Here is a 21,075-nt window from a genome sequence, read left to right on the forward strand (position 1 = left end):
AAACATCTCTGATCATAATTTTAAAACATTTTAAACATATTTATTTTTTCCATTTTGCTAAAGTTAGCCAGCAATATTATTTTCTAGGGCTGTCCCCGACTCTGAATTTTGTGAGTCGATCAGATCTTCCTTTTCAGTCCGGAGATTCGACTGTTCGGCGGGGTTTGTTTACTGGCGTTGCTATGGTGACCTAAATTATTATAAGCAACTGTAAACAATGCCGGTTTGAAACTAAAACTGGGATTCTGAAAAAAGTATAAATGCTATCAAAATTCCGTTTCGATAGTATTGAAGATACAAGTGTGTAGATTTGTTTAATGGTTTGAACGATGGTAAACGGTTGAAATAGGAATGAGTTACGATGTCTAGAAATAGGTGTATCAGAATGGGCAGACTTCTTCAATAAAAACAGCTGAAAACGAAGCGGTATGAAACTAAAACTGTGATTCTGAAGAAATTTTAAATGATATCAAAATTCTGTTTAGATATTATTGAAGATACAAGTGTGTAGATTTGTTAAATGGTTTGCACGAAGATAAACGGTTGAAAATTGATTTAGTTAATGTAACTTCTACAGTTGAAGTACGACTGATGATTTGAATCATCGACTTTCAGGTTTTTTTTCGGGTTTATTTTTTTCTCACGTCGCCCCCCCCCCCCCCCCCCCCCCCCCCCCCCCCCCCCTGAAGAACTCCGGCGTCCCCCAGGGGGGGCGCGCCCACAGTTTGAAAACCACTGTTCTAAAGTAAAGAATTTTCAAGAAATACCACGACACTGAAAAGAGATACGTTTACTGAAACATATGAGGGACAACTCCACAAGCCTCCTCTCCAGGGGCGTAGGAACGAGTTTAACATCGGAGGGGACACATATCGGAAACCTGACAGATCCATTAATGGTTCGAAGAGAAATATGTCATAAATGAACTACACTGCAAAACAATCACAAATGTATTTTATTCTTCTAAAAATATACATTTGTAAAGGAAAACACATTTTGAATGGCAGTATTGAACTGATACATATCAAATCAATTCTTTAATTGCAGGCCTTATCATACCGTTTTGTAGACTGATAAATAACATGTGTGTGTGTGAGCTTTACTAAATGTGAATGCAGGTTACCTTGACAACCAATGATTCTGGGAATAGTTTAAGTAATTTAATATTTAAATTGAAGTCATGTCACCGGACGAGACGTTGGAATGCTTTGTAGATTATTGAAGAGAGATATTGATGTGACCTTCAAGGCTAGCTTGTTCTTTTGTTAGTTACTTGTAATTCTCAAATAAGTAATAAGGTAAGTGGTGCTAAATGGATATTTGACTAATTTAATTCCATTGCCATTTCAAAAATGGTGACTAAGGACTTCATTAACGATGGAGTCCACTTAAAACAGATAAAAAGATAGCATATGACAACATTAGGAAGGAACAGAAATTATGTTGTTGTTTTTATTGTCTGGGTGAAAGACAGAAGTTGTGTCAGCTCTAGGTCACATATCACATTTATGCCAAAAATGCGGCTAAACTACCTTGTAATATTCAATGATGTAATGATTCATGTGTGGTTATTTCTGTAGCTGGGGAATTTTTAACCTTGAATGACCCTAGCAGCGAGGTACAACGGAAAACAATTCCAACACATTTCTTGCAACATAAGGGATGATAAACAAGTGTGGTAAGCGAAGTAGGGGAAAATAACAACTGCCACCAACAAGTCTCATCGTCATCAATATGATGATGATTAATCATTATTATCACTGACGTCTGCGTGATCCACTTTGCACTGACTGGTGAAAAGTGACAAATGTAAAGAGTGATGGGGCCCTAGGGTCCGATCACAGTGGACATGGAAGGTTCAGATGCCCCATTCCCCAGGAGCAAGGCAGGGTGATTAGAAGCTTGGGTGACAGAGACCTCTGGGTTCATTATTACTGCAGCCTCCATAGAGGGACTCAAACCCTTATGGGGGCACTTCATTTCATCACCTCGCCCCTACCTGATGGGCGGGCTGTTGTTTACTAGTTTAAAGGGTAAAGGCAAATTAATATAAGGATACTAGGAGCTTCTGTGAAAAACTAACGCACAGTGTAAGAGGGTGATCATAAACAAGACTCAGGAATAAGTCTTTCATCATTCATACTAGTGATATTGTGAACCAAGAATAAAAGAAAGCCCGATTTAATAAATATTCTGCCAGACACGATAGTCAGGAGGGAATTCATAAAAATTGTGCACTTCTGGAAAAGTTTTTCATTTTTGGCAGGGTGTTAGGTATGGGCCTGAGGTTTTAAAAAATCTGTGGATGCAAGTTAGGGCCAAAATGGCCCCCGCTGAAAAGAGAAAAGGTTATATCTCAGCTTCCTTTAGTCTTAAATTGTTGCATATTTTTGGATGTGTTTTTTCTGCTTTGTTTGATAAAAGGATCCAATTCTGACAGTCTTACTATTTTAAGTCCATTTCTATGTTAAATGTATTATCATAGACCTATTTAGCTCAAATAAACTGTCAATACCTCTGAAAAAGTCACATTTAAATATTAGTCAGGGCACTAGAGACATATTTTGTTACCTCCAAGGTATGCTTTTGTTTTTTGATTGGACAGGGCGCTAGCACTATTGTGTCAGAAAGCACACGTGGTGATCAAAAGGACCATTGTTGAGGATTTAGATCACAATTTCAGAACTAAGCCACAATGAAGTTATATTTGGCTTTTCAACATGTGAAGGATCAATATCAAATTTTTGTGAAATAACACAAAGAAAAATACATACTTAAACATTATATATTTATTTAAAGGTTTCTGTTGTGGCTGAGGCCCTCCCCTTTGCCCTGTCTTCCTTGAACCCTCTTCCTTCCTCTAGAGTCTAGACCGTCGCCTCACTCTTCATCATTATTCGTACAGCCTCCCCACACTTGCACAATGTAGTACAGCGAAGTCCAGCTCGGTGGCACTTACAGTTGCCTTTACAGGCAACCACACAGCCACAGTTGAGGAGAAGTGAACATCCCTTGCTGACATCTTCCAGGTCTTTCCAATACGGCACCCAGACCTTGATTCTGTCATTCCATTCTCAACCCCACTCACTGGGGTTGGGAATCTCTGGAGTTTTGGACAGGGATTGCTTCCAGACAAAAGCTGCAGTGTGCAGGGCACGCTTCCCATGCTGGAATAAAGCATGCTTGGTCGGGGGGATTGAATCAAGGGACTTAAGGCCATGAGTAAAAAGAAGCTTCTGGGCTTCATCGACTGACTTGAAACTGCAGTTCTTACTATACATGAGTACAGTCCAGCTTTCGAGGACTCGCATGTGCACTGATTCCAGTGTGAGGCTGGTTGGATCTTGGGTGATCGCAATGAGGGTCTTCGTGACTTCTGGGTAAGCTGCCGATGCATTCCATGCAGTTTTCTTGCCAATTCCATACATTGCTGATACCACGTCACATCCTGTGAACGCATGGAAGAGGGGCAGTGCTTGGCATTTTTGAGGTCCAAGCATTCCTGAGATGAGTTGGATTGGGATATCTTTGTATGCCTTCCCTGATCCACAACCAATCCATAGCTCTGAGAGCCCCAACTCCTGGAACAGAGTGATGGCCAGCACAACCACATCACTGTCTACTGTCCGTAAGGTAAATCTTGGTGTGACCCTGTTCAGCAGCATGACGTAAATGTAACATCATCCGGGTGTCTGCTTCCTCCTGCTGACATGGTGACAAAGCTTCTAGGTCAACAGTGTTATTGCTCAGGACCAAGTTAGCCTTTGTTGTCAGGAGGGGGTACTTTGAGCCAGCTGTGGGCTTCTGAAGTTCATCACTGATGTACTGAAACAGCGCATCTTTATTAAGTAAATCTTTATTCTGACTATCTTTGAGGAAATTCTGCCATTGAGCTCCCTTTGGCAGAGGTATTTTAGCGGAGACCCTGCTGTCCCACCATGCTTGACACAAGTCTGGGATTGGAGACTTGCCTCTATATACTTGTCCCAGACTGCATCCACTTGTTCTCCTTTCTGTTATCAGGCTGTGTAAGTATGGCGTCAAGTCCATCTGAGTGTACTCTCCAAACACTCGCACGCTGGGATTTGATGATGTGTATGACTGCTGCCATATGACTGCTGCCATATTTGAAAACAAAATCAAACCCCGCGCAGACGCCGGTTAGTTACATAAAAGCACAACCACAGAAGCTTCTTTGGCTGATGGAGAGGGGCTAGGACCTGGTATTCTTGGTAAGCACCAAAGAAGATCTGACGTGGTTCCTGACCGCAGCTTGCCTTGATCGGATAAAGATGGCGGCTCACGCTGATTTTCATGCTTGAAGAAGTCATCAATGTCCAGATCAGGACGGGCTTGTAAGGACATGAAGAGCTTGGTGACAAGAGCAGTGGCACAGGTGTCACCAGTGTCTAGGGTAATGAGCTCTGTACCCGTTTCTTTGAAGGGATTGATTATTTTATCTTCCTCTGCAAGATTGCATAGTTCTTGGTGCAGGAACTTCTTCTGTTCAGCAGCTGAGGTGTCTGGATGTTCCAGACTTTCCTTCTTGCTTGAGGCAAAAAACAGGCAACCTCAAACTCGTCAATGGGCCGTATTACTTCTGGTTTCGAGAACTAATTTATCTCCTTCTCCTCCTGCTTGGCATACAGGCCCTTTGAACCACTGTCCTCCTGCAGAAACTTGATACTGTGCTCCTGGCTCTGATCAAGGGCCATTAGGGCGATTTTTTTATCTCCCCGTTGGACCACAAACTTCCCCTTCATGAATGCCTCGTGGACTGCTGGATGGGTATCCGGCAGGTTTGCCATGTCCTTCAAGAATACTGGCACCCAGCGGGCATAATTTGTGTGCCCAAAGGCAAATAACCACGGGCACAAATCTTTAAAGGCATTCAGGGTCATTGGCCAATTGCCCACTCGCTGACCACGGCTGAGGCGGCAGTTGATCATGAGGTAGTCTCTCACATTTAGCCTGTTGGCTATTGAGGCTGTTGGAGCATTATTCCTAATCGACTCTCCCACATCTCCATGAGGCCCATAGCCCTCTTGGCAATACTCTTCATATGCCTGTAGTTTGAGTAAATGGAGCCAGGCAAGGGTAAGCTGGTAGGCATACCATGTACGTTTGACATACTTGCCGCTTAGTAGAGATGCTGCAACACCAGAATTGAAGATCTTTGCAAGAGCAAAAATCCTGTCCCATCCAGAGCCAGCTAACAGCTTACCTCCAAACTCTTGGGATATAATCTCAATATGAAGGAAACCCATGAATCACACAATTTTTGATTCGCCAACCTCGTCAGGGAACTTCCACTGGAATTTTTTCTGTTGCATATACTGAGGGAAGTCAGCCACTATGACTGGAATCTGACCAGGATTTACAAAGTCAGTGGCCCTCATGACCACAAGCATTGAGTGTTTCTGCATGGCCACAGATGAGGCCTCCTCATAAAAAACAGGGAAAACCCCAACTGTGGCCCTTGGCCAGACATCTTCTTTGCGTTGGCCATAAGAGAAGAATCCAGAGTAGGTCACTGGTGTGTCTTGAAGTAGTCCATATTTTTCTCTCAGGACTGTTTGTAGATGGTTTAGCTATGCTTCGTCAGCGACGCCTGCTCGAGCGTTCTCAGTGAAAGCTGGTCTGGGTGTTGCCTCTGGAATTTATGGCAGCTTGATTTCCCCAGAATATTCAGCGATATATGGCACAATGGCAAAGTCATCCCGAATCTTGATAGAGGTGCCTTCAGAACCTTCAAGGGTTAGAGGAGGAGGGTAAACCCCCAGGTTGTCATGAGTGAGATGGTTGGTTAGGGATATAGCGGTACTGTGGAGCTCAAATTGACCAGAAGCATCAATATTATCAACTCCACCAGTGGTGAAAACTCCCCGCTTCATGTTTGAGGGAACAAAAACTCCATCAACTACATACTGCATTGACATGGCACAGGCAAGCCCCCTCCTGACATCCATGACTCGTTCATAAGATACCGACATGCCAAGTGCATGGAAGGTTTTGATGATGCCTTTATTGCGATCATTTCCATGCAGTTTCAGTCCCACATAGAGCGGAAAGGGTGGTTCTCTCTCCTTCCTCTGATAGAGAGTGAGGGCTTGACTACTTTGCTTTGCAGCATTGCTGCATATCAACTGACTTATAGTGCAGGCAACTCTGACCCTGGCATTGATGGTGGCCTGATTCTCTTCATTCTGCTAAAAAAGAGCCTGAGCCTTGAATCAATACATCTAGAAGGGTCTGAAGAGGTTTTGCTGGCTCTGTTAGACAGGTTGATGTAAAGGATCCATTGAAAATCATCTGTTGCAGAAGGATGTATTTGCGCAGCATTAGACCCGCTTCAACAATGTTCTTTGCTTCAACACTTGAAGGCAAGAGGTCTGAGCCACTGCAGCACCAACTGTCTTCTTGTGGGCTATGTAGATATCACGGCCCTCTGAGAAAGCTGCCCACTCAGGCCCAAGCTTCTTTAGGAGGTGCTCTTTGAATCGTACACCATGCACATATGTTCCACTCCATTCTGAGCCCAGTTGCTCTAGACGACGATCATAAAGTTTCCTCAAGTCAGCTTGCTGAAAGGTAGATTCATTATGCTGCACATATGCTACAATCTGATCATACTGCATTGGCATTTTCATTGCTTCTGATTTCTTTCTTTCCTCTGCACGAGCATCACTGCTTAGTTTTGTGCAGCAGGATGCATGATAACTAATATCTCCAGCACTTGCATCAACTGCCGTGTTTAGTCTGGCATAAACTGAACAGTTTTTTGATTCCATGGCCCATTTCTGGAGATTCTTTGAACAGTTGTCACTCCTAGCCCTGTGAATGGGCTCAGTGGAATCATCATGTTTTTCACAGTACACACACTGCACTTTTTTACGTTCTAGGCTAGCAATCAAACTTGACCTGTTTTTTTTGGGATTGAAAGTAGTCACATCACTGGTTGATTCCTCTCTTGCTCTCTTGTTTCTGGCTCGCTTCAAATTATGAGACCGGAAGTGTCCTCGACATCCATGATGATATTAAGCTTGATTTTTTTTCCAAGGTGCGGGCCATCCCTGATCCATCTTTTAATCTTTCCTTCACCAAATGCTATCAAATCTTGATCAAGGGTTTGATATGCTTTGAGATAACGCTCCATTTTATATGGACATCGCAAATCTTTGTTTGATTTCTGTTGACACAAGCAACACAATGCCCAATCTATTCCTCGTATTTACATCACTCCTGATGAGATATGTACATCTTCAGACTTGGCATATGAAGAGGGAAGCCTGAAATGTAGAAGGATGGCCGCATCGGAATTTAAATGTTAGCTAATGTTTAGAGACTTCTGAATTTAATTAATTATCAATGAAATTGGCAACATATACATATCAGGGCTGTATTTGTATGACTAGCTATCTCAGTAATCAAGATCAGTTTAAACTGTAGGCCTGGCTGTAATCAGTGAAGGCTGTTGAGTGGAATCAAGTCACCCATGTCTGAAATGTTGGTGAAAATTGTTATATACATCTCTATATAAGCTCTCCGAGGACTTCTAAGAAGAATTCTAAGAATTAACCACATCAAGTTAGCCAAAGTAAAAGCTGGTTTCCCATCACTTTAAATTAAATGTTCATATGTTATCATGAATTATTACTAGTGGTGTAACGGTACATGTATTTGTATTGAACCGTTTCGGTACGGGGTGCTCGGTTCGGTACGGAGGCGTACCGAACGAGTTTCCATACGGACATATTAGGTAGAGGACCGCATGCGTGGAACATTCTGCAGCCGCACATGCACAGTTGCGCACACCATAGCTGTGTTCAAAATCGTTCCCTATTCACTCACTCACTATTCCCTATATAGTGTTCATGATATAGTGCACTATTTAGGGAAAAAACAAACGAGAATTCGGACACTATGCTGAACATTTCTAAACGTCAGTAAATGCGCCAGGTATTTGTGTGACGCAGACAGATGCGCCCACATCATGTAAACAAACTGGGCACTCACGAGGAAAGCTGGAGGTTGTATTGATGTTGAATGTTACATTTCCTTGTTCAAGTTTTTTTAAATTAATTTTGAATGTTAAATATTCTGTTAAATCCCAAATAAATTGTTGACATTTCTAAACGAAAGCCGGAGACTCCATCATTAAATGTATTCGTTTTCGCTGTTATTCAGCTTTTTCTTCTCCTCCAGAAAAACACGACCGCATTGCATTGTGGTATACGGGAGTAACATGTAGGGTACATCGTCTGTACACTCAAATTTTGGGAATTCGAACACCACTACAAAATGGCGAGCACCCTATTTAGTACTCGCCATTTTCTGAGCAACAACTTGAAACTGTTTAGTGTTGCAATTTTTCATTTGTTGCGCATTCGATTGAGAAAAGATTCGATTTTAAAGAAACAGTCTGAACCTTATTCATGTTATTTAATCTGAGCAACAACTTGAAACTGTTTAGTGTTGCAATTGTTACATTTTGCACATTAAGAAATATATTTTTTAAAGAAACAGTCTGAGCCAATGTTATTTATTTTTATTTCTACATTTCAGAATCTTGTATTTAGATTTTTGAGCAGAATTTCAGCTTTGTATTGTCTAATTTTCCTATTGTTAAAAGCACAAAAGTGTGTTATGAACAACTAGCACATATATTTAGCATTTTGTTTTCTTACTGTACCGTAAATGAACCGAACCGTGACCTCAAAACCGAGGTACTTACCGAATCGAGATTTTTGTGTACCGTTACACCCCTAATTATTACCCACTAATAAATGGTTGAAGCTGTTATGAGAGGGCTCCCCAAATCAAATACTAAAATATACTTAACACAACTTCCTTGGTTGCTCAATCTGCTGATTTTCTTTCAATGTTGAAATGAAGAGGAATTTGGAGACCTTAGCTAGCTAGCAAGCTCAGTAATCAACATAGCAACTTCAAACTCACTACACAGAGAAATGTGGGAAAGTCAGTGTACCCTAAAATATGTATTTTTACTGTACACTTACCTCAGAATATAATTATTATTTTCTTGGGAAAGTAGGGAAGTAGGACCTTGAAACATCCAAGGGTGTCGCAGTGGTTCAGTGGTTAATGCAAACCACCTTGTTTAATTTATGCCATGTTTTTTTTTTTTTTTTTCATTTTACAATGGACTAAATATTTGAGTAAAACCAACTGAATCCGATGGCAAAGCTTGGCTAGCTGGTCGAACACATTCTGGGGCATTTCATAGAACACTGAAACAATTTCTGTACCTTATTTGACTTTCAGAAATAGCCAGTTTTTGGTAAAGGCCAAAACAATATTTTTCACGCTAGAATGATTGTAATTAGTTCAATATTATTCCTAAAGGGTGAGTATATGGGTTTAGAGGCCTGAATGATCTTTATATCTTATTTAATTTCAGAGATGGACCGTTTTTCAAGGAAAACGTGACTATAATAATCCATTTAACATAAAAATGGACTCAAAATAAGAAGACTATATCAGAATTGTATTCCTTGTATTACACAAAGCAGAACAATTACATTATACAACAATTTAAGACTAAAGGAAGCTGAAATATAACCTTTTCTCTTTTCAGCGGGGGCCATTTTGGATCTTTATGTATACCGGCCACTAGGGGGCCGCCCAAACTTGTGTCCACAGATTTTTAAAAATCTTGGGCCCATACCTAACACCCTGCCAAAAATAAAAAACTTTTCCAGAAGTACACAATCCCTATGATTTTTCACAAATTCCCTCCTGACTACAAGCATAAACAATATTTTCAAACAGGATTTCAATTGTATCATTACGGGACATATAATTAAACATATGAGTAAAGGCAGACAAAGCCTATTAGGCGTATTCTTTATGTGAATTGAAAAAGCCAAACGAAAACAATGAGAATCGATAAGCACAAGGGATTGTTACAGGTCAGACTGCGATGAGCACTGGCCTTAAATAGTAGTTATTACCATCATGTTTTACACACAAATGAGATAAATAAATATTCATTATAGAAAGATAAATAATCAGAGAATTCTGGTAAGCATTGTATGGAGTTGATTGTTCGGGCTGTATCATCGATTTGGTTACTTTGAATCTAAGCTACGGTTAACCTAAGCTATTTATCCATCTGAAACATTCATAGGAAACATTTTCAATATTATATATATTTATACTATCATTTGGTAATTCTAAAAAAAACACATGCGATTAGAAACCTATCAAAGAACCCAACAGAGATTAGAAAATATGGTATTTTTTGGTATGCGACAACCAGATGGAAGGTGCATTGGCTAACAGGCGGTCAAAAACTAAAGTGTGCCAGACACCTGGACTGAAGCACAGTTTAACCTATGAGACTTAAGAGCAGATGGTGTTGCTCCTATGTGAACAGACCCAGTAGCAGGCCCGCCGCTCCCTATACGCAGAGTACGCAGAGTGCGTAGGGCACCAAGTATATGGGGCACCAAAAATTAAGGTTTGTTAAAAAAAAATAAAAATAATACATTATTGAATAAAAAATATATGTAAATTAGTTATGAAGAGGCCCACCGTTGTTTGTTCTTAATTGTATAACCTATCACTCAAATTCTGCAAATTAGAAGTTTTAACCTAATATATAAAACGTGCTTCCCCCCCCCCCCCCCGCTATCGTAGGGCACCGAAACGACCAGCAGCGGCCCTGCCCAGTAGTCATGGTTATTACTCTGCTTAATGCATCCACTCCATCTGTTTATGTATCTGCCCTCCTATTCTACTTTTACCACCACTCCCCCCCCGACCGCCTCTTTAATATGGTGTGGTAAGCAGATATCAAGGCTAATCCCATGGGATGGAAAGTTCAGGGGGAAGTGGGTCTAATGACTTCCAACCTCACTAGTGCCACAACTACTCCTACCCAGGTTATTAATATCAGGGATCAGGGATGGGGTCCAGTGTTGTAGCCCAGGATAACTTACTCGAAGCCAGGATCTGTTAGCTGGCTATTTGCTAGCACAGGTGGTATAACATCTAATTTTCACTGCATTTTTATCTCCCAGGCTCCGAATGTAATTCAGGTTTAAGAGAAGGACTTGCCAACTCTGTCTAATCATGACCACGGATGAGTTTATAAGCCGTCTCCTGATTATAAAATCTCTATAAGTGTTTCTGTTGTTGTTGTCAATATTAACAGAGGGTTAGGCCAGCTACAGAAAAGGAATGAATGAGAAAAACAGAGCAGGAGAATAGAGCAACAGTGCCCCGGCGTGGAGAAAACCAGTCATGTCATGTCCTCTGCCATAAATACCTCATAACAGAGCTGGGAGCTTGTTGTGCAATGGTCGGATGGGCATTGAATTTGAACGGTTAAAGGCCTTAAATCTTGTGAAATTTGTGTAAATTAACAAAGCATGTCGCGACAACACCTTGTTCTGACAAGCATAGCTCAGATTACTATATCCATCCCGAAGCAACAGACCTGTAACTAACCATTGCATAATGTGCTGCTGCTGGACGGTGACAATAATATCACAATTATAATTGATATCAATAACGACAGCAATATTAAAACTTCGACCTACTGAAATTAAGTTTGGTAATTAGTTACCAAAATACCAACATTTTAAATTAGATGTGAATATATAATTGATGTGAGTAGGTCTGTGATGTGTAGCAGAGGTCCTTACTGTGGAGTCCCTGCTGGGGGAGCTGGTGTGCGTGCTGCTGCTGCTGACGAAGGCCTCCTGGGTGCTGCTCCGAGAGAGGCTTGGGTAGGTGGCACAGGAGCTGATGCCACCACCACCGTACGTATTGGTAGCCTCACGGGTTGGATCCCGGTAACTCCTCAGGGCGCTGGCGGAGGAGGCGGAGGAGTATGAGTGGTCAGTCAGGCTCAGCGAGGACAAACCCTGGCTCAGGTCACTCTGGGACACAGACTTGCGCCGGCTAAGCGAGAGGCCTGAGGTGGCTGAGGAGGAGGAGGAGGAGGAGGAGAGGTAGCTGGGGTAGACCGAGGAGGTGGTGGAAGGCGACCTGTAGGAGCCGTATCCGTAGCCAGGGTACGCCGTCCCACCAGCACTCAGGCCCGACCCGGAGTAGCTCTTGATCGGGTTGCGGCTCAAGCTCTCACTACGGCGCCCCACTCCAAGGAGGCTTGGCACCGCCCGGCCCCGGTCAGGCTCAGAGGAGCTGCTGTAGTTGCGGGCGCGGGAGGCAGAGCTGCCCAGGTAACTGGACGAGGAGGAGGAGTAGGAAGAAGAGTAGCCTGAGGTGGAGGTGGAGGTGACGGGTAACCTGTAGGAGGAGGCCTTGTCCCGTTCGCTGTAGGCCGTGCTAAGGCCCGGCGTGAGGGAGGAGCCATAGGAGCTGTAGTGGCTGGTGTAAGAGGAGGGGCCCCCATAGCGTTTGGCCGTAGATGACACGCGGGACATACTGCTGCTGCTTCTGGGTTCTCCGCCACAGGAAGGAGGCACCTCTGGAAGACCGCATCGACTGCAGCAAAAGCAAAAGGTGCCGAGACACAAGATGAGCAAGCACAGTGTTTAGCTCATCAGCAACAATTCAATCAATACTAAGACTACAGAAACATCCAAGTCAGTGTTTAGTCATACACTACAGTAAGAATAGTGGTTCATTTCTCTGCTGGAACGTAGAGCAAATTGGATTTAAATGACATACATGTATAAGGGTGCAAGCTAAGTAAAAAGGTAATATTTCTCTTCATTTGAAGTTTTGTGGTGTTTCGGTGGTGAGTCAGATTGTCATTGAAATAAATATAATTCAATGCTAGCAGGGTGTCACTTTTGTTAAATGGGGGATTGATCGCCGCCATTTTATCGCATGGTACACCTACACTTACAGTTCACAGCTCATTCCCCAGACCAGAGGTGTATTTGCATAGGTAGTGGTATTTGTGCTGTACAAAACACTGCTGAACTTTAGCAACCACATAGACACAGAGAGAACCACACACAAAGCACTGATAGCTTGCTTTTCAACAGATGAAAAGCCTTCCCCTACATTTCCCATCCACTTTCTCTGCCAGTGCAGGTTCCAGAGTGTCAGCTGTTTCTTCTTACGCAATGCAACCCTAGCTCTCTCTGGCTGAGTTTCCACACTATCAGCTCTCAGAAGGCAAGGCGAGTGACCACATTCACTGACGCGCACCTGGGTAATGCACACCTTGCTGAGTTGCAAGGGGTGAAGGAGGGCTTAGTTGGAGGTGGGAACGGGGTGCAGAGCACAGCAGCCTGCACAGGTCCTGTGAAGTCCCTGCTCGGAATAGCAGTGCACAGGCAAAAATTCCAGAACCGAAACCCTGTCAGCTGAGAGGGTTGGGACAGATTGACCTAGAACAAACTAAATATTTCAAAATAACTTACTGTACGTCTAAAATGACAACAGTGCATGTGGCCATCTGGTGGCTTTATACAAAAGTGCATATGGCCATCTGGTGGCTTTATACAACAGTGCATAATTATTGCCATCTGGTGACTTTATAGAGTGTCAGATAGAAGGTCAGAGGTCAGCTTCTGACCTGCAGGCGTCAAGAAAAGACACAGAGACACCGCCTGCGACAGTCCAGGCAGGGAAAGGCTCTCGCTCACAGGGTAGCACAGCGTCTGAATAAGTAAAAGTATCTGGTGTTGTTGATCTGTGTTGAGTTCAGCAGGGGGGTCGGGGGTGGGGGGGGGCTCCTCTTTCATCTCCTTCCCCTTGTTTGTTCCCTATCCTCAGTGCTATTGCTATATGTATCTCGGTATAACCACGATTACATTTCTTAATTATATTTACTCCTACTGCCTTGATATAGTGGTGGGCATAGATATTTTTTTTAATCTAGATTAATTTTGGAATTAATCTAGATTAAAATGGCAAACGCCAAAAAATACTTTTGTTTACCTTGACAGCTGTCAATTATACTTGGCAACGGTGAATTATCAAATATAATTCACCGCCGGAAGTTGTGAAGTGCCCATGCAAGTCAACGGAGCATAAACAAAAATAATTGACAGCTAAACGTTGGGAAGGCCCATGTAAGTGAATGGAGCAGTCTGCAGCATTGAGAAGAGCCGTGTAAGGGGCCTTGTCCACCAAAAGCCTTTTTAAAAGGCGGAGCGCTCCGTGCAATGCTTTCAACGCGTTTGTGCGCACCGCTCAAAAAAGGCGCACGGAGCGTTTTTCGTTCACATCATTAATATGCGTCATCGCTTGTATCCATAGATATACAGCTTCTATCTGTTGGCTCTATCATCTGGCATCTGACACCTGAACGTCCTCTCTGGTTGCTCCTACAATTTTATTAGAAAATGAATGCAAGATTAATAGCGCTTCTTGCCGTGGCAGCGGAGGTTGCGGACGATCCCCCTGCGCCTGTCGTGGTTGCCCGGAGGAGAGTGTGGGTCCACAGTAGGGATGGGCACGAGTAGTAAATTCCAAACTCGAGTGATCGAAGGAATTCCTCGAGGATCAATCGTACTCGTTAAATCAAATCTATTTTTAGAATGCAACGCATCTGCAGCAGGAATAGGCCTGATGATGAACGGCAATATTAGGCTACCAATCAAACATGTAATGCTTATTCTCCATCAAAACAGTCAGAGTTATCAGAGTAGGCTATTCATTATTTATTTTTGCAAACGTTCAAAACACATTTTCCTTACAAAAATAAATATGCGTCTCACAATTTAAATCACGTCGAACCAAGGCCTGTAACAGTTTAAAAAAAACGAAACAAGTAGCCTGACCATTGCAAATAAATGCTTAAAGGGCAACTTCACCCATTTCACATAAGCTTTGTATTTTTATACAAAGCTTATTTTTGAATGGTCTAGCATCATTCCCTTATTTTCTGGAGAGACTGGAGAGATCCGTATCGATCTCCAACACTTCCTGTTTTCAATGACGCAATATGACGATTTTTGCGTACAAGAAAATAGGAAGTGTAAGAGGGGATGATTCTCGTAAGACTACGACCACTAGTCCCACCCCCCTCTAGGGGGTGGGACCCACTGACGCTACAGACCTATTAGAGCAGTGCCAGTGGGTGGGACTTCACCAGCAGAAACTAACATCCACAGCGTCTGAAGCTAAGATAACAGAGGCTGTTGATAAAACTGAAGTACATTGGCGGAGGGTATTGGATCTGACATAGAAGATGGCTCCATGCAAAAGTTCACCATTTTGAAAGAAATACAAACGAGGACTACCGTATTTTCCGCATTATAAGGCACACCGGATTATAAGGCGCACCTTCAATGAATGGCCTATTTTAGAACTGTTTTCATATATAGGGCGCACCGGATTATAAGGCGCATAGAATAGAAGATACTGCTGTCAAACGTTTGACTGGGGTTGCGTTATGCATCGACTAGACGGAGCTGTGCTAAGGGGAATGTCAACAAAATGGTCAGATAAAGTCAAACTTTATTAAGCGTTCTGACAACTCCGGTCACTCCCATGGTAACGATGTTCAAACGTTAATGTGCATATTAACAATATCTGATCAATATCATCAATATCTCATCAATATCTCATCAATATCAATATCTCTTAACAATAAGCTCACTTTTTCAGTTCATTCCCCGTCTACGAATCCCTCGAATTCTTGTGTGTCCGAATTGAACAGTTGGGCGAGTACGGCATCCAAGATGCCCAGATCCCTCTCGTCATTATCCGAGTCAGTGTCGCTGCTGTTGCCTGGCAGTTCAGTGATTATTCCTGCCTTCGTGAAAGCTTGGACCACAGTTGAGACTGTTATATCAGACTGTTAAACTTTCGTCCGACATGTTTCAGTTTGTTTCAGTTTGTGTTCTGTTGATACTTTTAGCCTTGCCTCCTTCTCGATTTTGATTGGTCGTTCGAAAAAAGCGCAGATGACGTGGAGCGCTTTTCTTCAAAAGTTCAACTGTTTTCAACTGAGGCGCGCGTCTAAAAGCGTGAGGCGCGCGGAGCGTTTAACCGCCCCGGGCATCTTTCTAAAAGGCGCGCTGCAAGCGCGTCCTGCCATAGAGAATGCATTGCAGACAGGCGCTCCGCCTTTTAAAAAGGCTTTTGGTGGACACGGCCCCTAATAATCCATAATAATGTAAGGTTTAGAAGTTAAATATTTGAAAATTGTAGAATAAATTAAAGTAATTTATACTGGAGTTAATTTGCTAGAAATGTACTTACAATCAGTTAATCATTTCTATATTTATGTTACACAATTATTACTTACATATTTGCATGTTTACATATTTAACAAAGTCAGGATATTCTGTTGAATCTGCCTCTCTGATTCCCTCACGTTTACCTCAGTCTAAATTCTCGCTCCTGATTGGCTATTTCAGTTACATGATGGGTCCGAACAAGGAAGTGCTTTGAAAATAGATTAACGGCGATATTTTTTTTATCGCCCGATAAAAGTTTTGCGTTAACGCAGCCGTTAACGCCGATAACGGTTCACCATTAATATATATATATATATATATATATATATATATATATATATATATATTAGTGGTGCGCATAGATTATTATTTTTTTATCTAGATTAATTCCAAGATTAATCTAGGCAAAAAATCTGTTTGTTTACCTTGAAAGCGGTCAATTATACTGGGCAATGGTGACTTATCAAATATAATTCACCGCCGGAAGTTGTGAAGTGCCCATGCAAGTGAACGGAGCATTAACAAAAATAATTGACAGCTGAACGTTGGGAAGGCCCATGCAAGTGAATGGAGCAGTCTACAGCATTGAGAAGAGCCGTGTAATAATCCATAATAATGTAAGGTTTAGAAGTTAAATATTTGAAAGTTGTAGAATAAATTAATATAATTTATATTGGAGTTAATTTGCTAGAAATGTATTTACAATTTTTAGTCAGTTAATCATTTACATATTTATGTTACACAATTATTACATATTTACATGTTTACATATTTTACAGTCAGGATATTCTGTTGAATCTGCCTCTCTGATTCCCTCACGTTTACCTCAGTCTAAATTCTAGCTTCTGATTGGTTAGTTCAGTCACGTGATGGGTCCGAACAAGGAAGATTTTGAAAATAGATTAACGGCAATATTTATTTTATCGCGAGATAAAAGTTTTGCGTTAACGCAGCCGTAAACGCCCCACCAATATATATATATATATATATATATATATATATATATATTAGTGGTGCGCATAGATTATTTTTTTATCTAGATTATTTTATCTAGATTATAACGGCCCACCAATAATATATATATATATATATATATATATATATATATATATATATATATATATATATATATATATATATATATATATATATCAGTGGAGGCTTCTTCAGTAAGGAGAGGGAGGAAGAGCCTCCTTAACATTGTTGAGAATAAAAAAAATGGCCAGACTACTATAATGAATTAATGCCCTTAAATATGACTGCTTTAATGCCATTATATATGTAATGTAATGCTGTGCTATGAACCAATAAGCAGGAGCCCTGGATTTGGAGCAGCCTGGAGGGGAAGCCCTGCCCGGCCAAACTGCGGAGCCTGGCTGTGGGCTGCTAAGCCTGTGGCCGGGCTGCCCGCGGCCGAGCTGCGGAGCCCACGAGGAGGATTTACTTGATCTATAAATGAAGTCCCTCAATCTTAATTGGCTTAACACCAAGACCATCCACATTTGCCTCAAACAATGTTAGGCTTACAGCCCATACAAATAGTTGTGAAATAATGTTCTTGTTGTTCTTTTAATTGTTAGTTACTCTGACCATTCTGTTTGATATTGTGGAAAGGATGTTAGTGAATGATTCAGAGCATGATGCATTTTAAATGGCATCACTTTTGGTCTTGTGTCTTAATTTTTCTTAAAACAATTGAAAATAAACATAGCCAAATTACAACCAATAGCTTCAGTCATTGAGGGCAAAAATAGGCCCAATTCTAGGCCCAGATTTTTTTATTTCGTTTTATGAATAAAGAATAGGCCTGATTTGACTAATTGGCTTTGCATGCTTTCCTTCTGCCCTTGTAGTCCAAGACATGCGGCCCACCAGCTTTCAAAGCACAATGCTGCCACTGGTGGATTTGTATCAATTCACATAATTATTCCTCCCTGCAATTTTGTAGTTCACCAAAACACCCTGAAACAACTTGAGTCTCACATACTTATGCCACCATGTACGCCACTAACAGTGCAAGCAGGCCAATGGCAACGAAGCGTGCAGACCTTCCTCCCTCACTTTAAAAACCACCTGCCGCCACTGATATACACACACACACATATGCATATATATATATATATTAGGGATGTCCGATATTGGCTTTTTTGCCGATATGCGATATTGTCCAACTCTAAATTTTCGATTCCGATATCAGCCGATACCGATGTCGATATTTGGGTTATTTTTCCTCAAACCTAATTTAGGTAACATTACATATCTCCTGCTGTGGAATTAACACAACATGCTTAATGTTTTTGTGATGCCCCACTGGATGCATTCTTGAATGCAACAAGGCTTTCCAATGTTAACATTGTCTGTGCAAAATAAGAAAAATACTTCAACTTAATTTAAGGGAAAAGTGCCATGTTTATTTTTATTTTTTTAATGGTCTCAGACAACAGTTTGGATTACACTCTCCCTGAGATAATCTTGACAATGCCCACAACAAATAGGGCAAACTTGAATTCCACAAATGATAAAACATTGTACCTGAACAACTATGTGCAACATAGCAGTATGTTTCTTTAACTAAAACTCAATAACCTTCGTTGAATAAATGCACAAATATGAGTTAATTACAATGTGCACTGTACTGCACAATTTTGAAAACATTTATTTGAGCTATAAATAAATTAAAAAAAAAAAAAAAAAAAAAAAAAAATCGGTTTTAAGGCAAAAAAAATCCGATACCGATATTGACAGATATTACATTTTTATGCTAATATCGGGCCGATAATATCGGATATCTCTAATATATATATATATATATATATATATGTATATATATATTAGTGGTGGGCCGTTATCGGCGTTGACGGCTGCGTTAACGCAAAACTTTTATCGCGCGATAAAAAAAATATCGCCCTTAATCTATTTTCAAACACTTCCTTGTTCGGACCCATCACGTGACTGGACCAACCAATCAGAAGCTAGAATTTAGACTGAGGTAAACGTGAGGGAATCAGAGAGGCAGATTCAACAGAATATCGTGACTGTGTTAAATATGTAAATATGTAATAATTGTGTAACATAAATATGTAAATGATTAACTGACTAAAAATTTTAAGTACATTTCTAGCAAATTAACTCCAATATAAATGATATTAATTTATTCTTCAACTTTCAAATATTTAACTTCTAAACCTTACATTATTATGGATTATTACACGGCTCTTCTCAATGCTGTAGACTGCTCCATTCACTTGCATGGGCCTTCCCAACGTTCAGCTGTCAATTATTTTGTTTATGCTCCGTTCACTTGCATGGGCACTTCACAACTTCCGGCAGTGAATTATATTTGATAAATCACCATTGCCCAGTATGATGGACCGCTGTCAAGGTAAACAAACAGATTTTTTGCCGTTTGCCATTTTAATCTAGATTAATCTCGATTAATTTTGGAAATTAATCTAGATTAACAAAAATTAATCTATGACCACCACATATATATATACATTAGAGCTGTCAGTTAAACGCGTTATTAACAGCGTTAACGCAAACCAATTTTAACGACGTTAATTTTTTTAACGCGCGATTAACCCAAATTATTATTTATTTATTTTTTTGGGCTCAAAACAAAGAAGCAGTAGCCTGACTGCTATGTTCAAGGAATATCTTTGTATGTTCATCGTTTAATTGCATTATAGGCTTTTTTTTGTACCGTCCTGTTTTGATCAGTATATGCCAATGTTATTATCAATAAAAAAAAATTTGCACAAGGCAAGCCGATGCACTTCTCCATGTTGATAAGAGCATTAAAATGAGAAAAATTTATGGGACAAAGAATTCAAGGGATATTTAGCATCGAAAAAAATTACGATTAATCGCGAGTTAACTATAGCATTAATGCGATTAATCGTGATTAAATATTTTAATCGCTTGACAGCCCTATATTTATATTACAATAGCGATTTTATAATAATAGAACGCCGGTTCTAAATGGGCGAAGTACCCCTTTAATTATAAAAGTAGGACATCCATCCATCACCCCCTATTTATACCCAAGTGACAGATTGAGGGTCTTCCTTTACACAATCTGGTCACAATCGTTATTTGTCGTGAGACTATTGGTATAATTCGGCCTGCAATCTGTATGTTTCAGGTTACATTGGATTACATCGGGTCTAATTCGGGTAAAAAATAAATAGAGTGACTCTATCGGGTGTAATTCGTGTGCATTCGTGTAATAAACGTGCTATTCCGTATGTCTTCCCTAGAGACGTCGGGTGTCTCTCGGGGGTCATTTGTGTGTTGAGGTCGCCGATATAAAGACGATAAAACACGATAAAGCGTGGAAGATTAACGAATATAGCCGATGTACCCCAGGAAAATTCCTGAACGACTTGCGATGTCTTACGTTATACTCCAGTTCTATTCCCGATTATAGCCGATTAGCCCATAGCAACACCTGGTAACCGATTCTACCCCGATAGACCCAAAATTAACAAACATGTTCGTTCTTTGCCGATGTTGCCCGATGTTACCCGATCATTGAGCTTTTCTTCCCGTTGTCTAACGATGTTCCCCGGAAGAGTAACAGTGTTTCCCGATGCAACCACGCTATTTGCCGATGTTATAACGATAGCTGCTGATTTAGCAATCGGGCACCATCGGGGCCCACTATCGGGTAGGTGTAAACAGGGCATAAGGGATAATGTTTAGAAGGCCGGTCATTATCGGGAAAATACAGGGCGAACCAGACAACGACGCGAAGCGGAGGTGTCTTGCTTCGCCCTGAAGGGGTTTATTTTCGATAATGACCGGTGACATTCTATACATTATCCCGCCTATTACACGGCTACTTGCAAAACGAAAAAATAACTTCATACGGTGTGTCTTTTTATAATTTATTTTTTACCAGCATTCGTAGTGTTGATCAGCAGAGAAATAGTCTGCC

At 41.1% G+C, this 21,075-nt stretch overlaps 1 protein-coding gene across 9 annotated transcripts in view; it reads right to left on the reverse strand.

The window, feature by feature from the left end:
* The window catches only part of usp2a (ubiquitin specific peptidase 2a), a 119,397-nt gene that overhangs the window by 83,760 nt on the left and 14,562 nt on the right, over positions 1-21,075 (reverse strand). For all 9 annotated transcript variants that reach the window (XM_030381197.1, XM_030381198.1, XM_030381200.1 and 6 more), the window contains one exon: positions 11,673-12,477. In XM_030381197.1, the coding sequence (XP_030237057.1) occupies positions 11,673-12,416 (744 nt within the window). In that variant the 5' untranslated portion in view covers positions 12,417-12,477. The remainder of the gene's footprint in view (positions 1-11,672; positions 12,478-21,075) is intronic.

Source organism: Gadus morhua, chromosome 16, assembly GCF_902167405.1.
Source record: "Gadus morhua chromosome 16, gadMor3.0, whole genome shotgun sequence".
NCBI lineage: Eukaryota > Metazoa > Chordata > Actinopteri > Gadiformes > Gadidae > Gadus > Gadus morhua.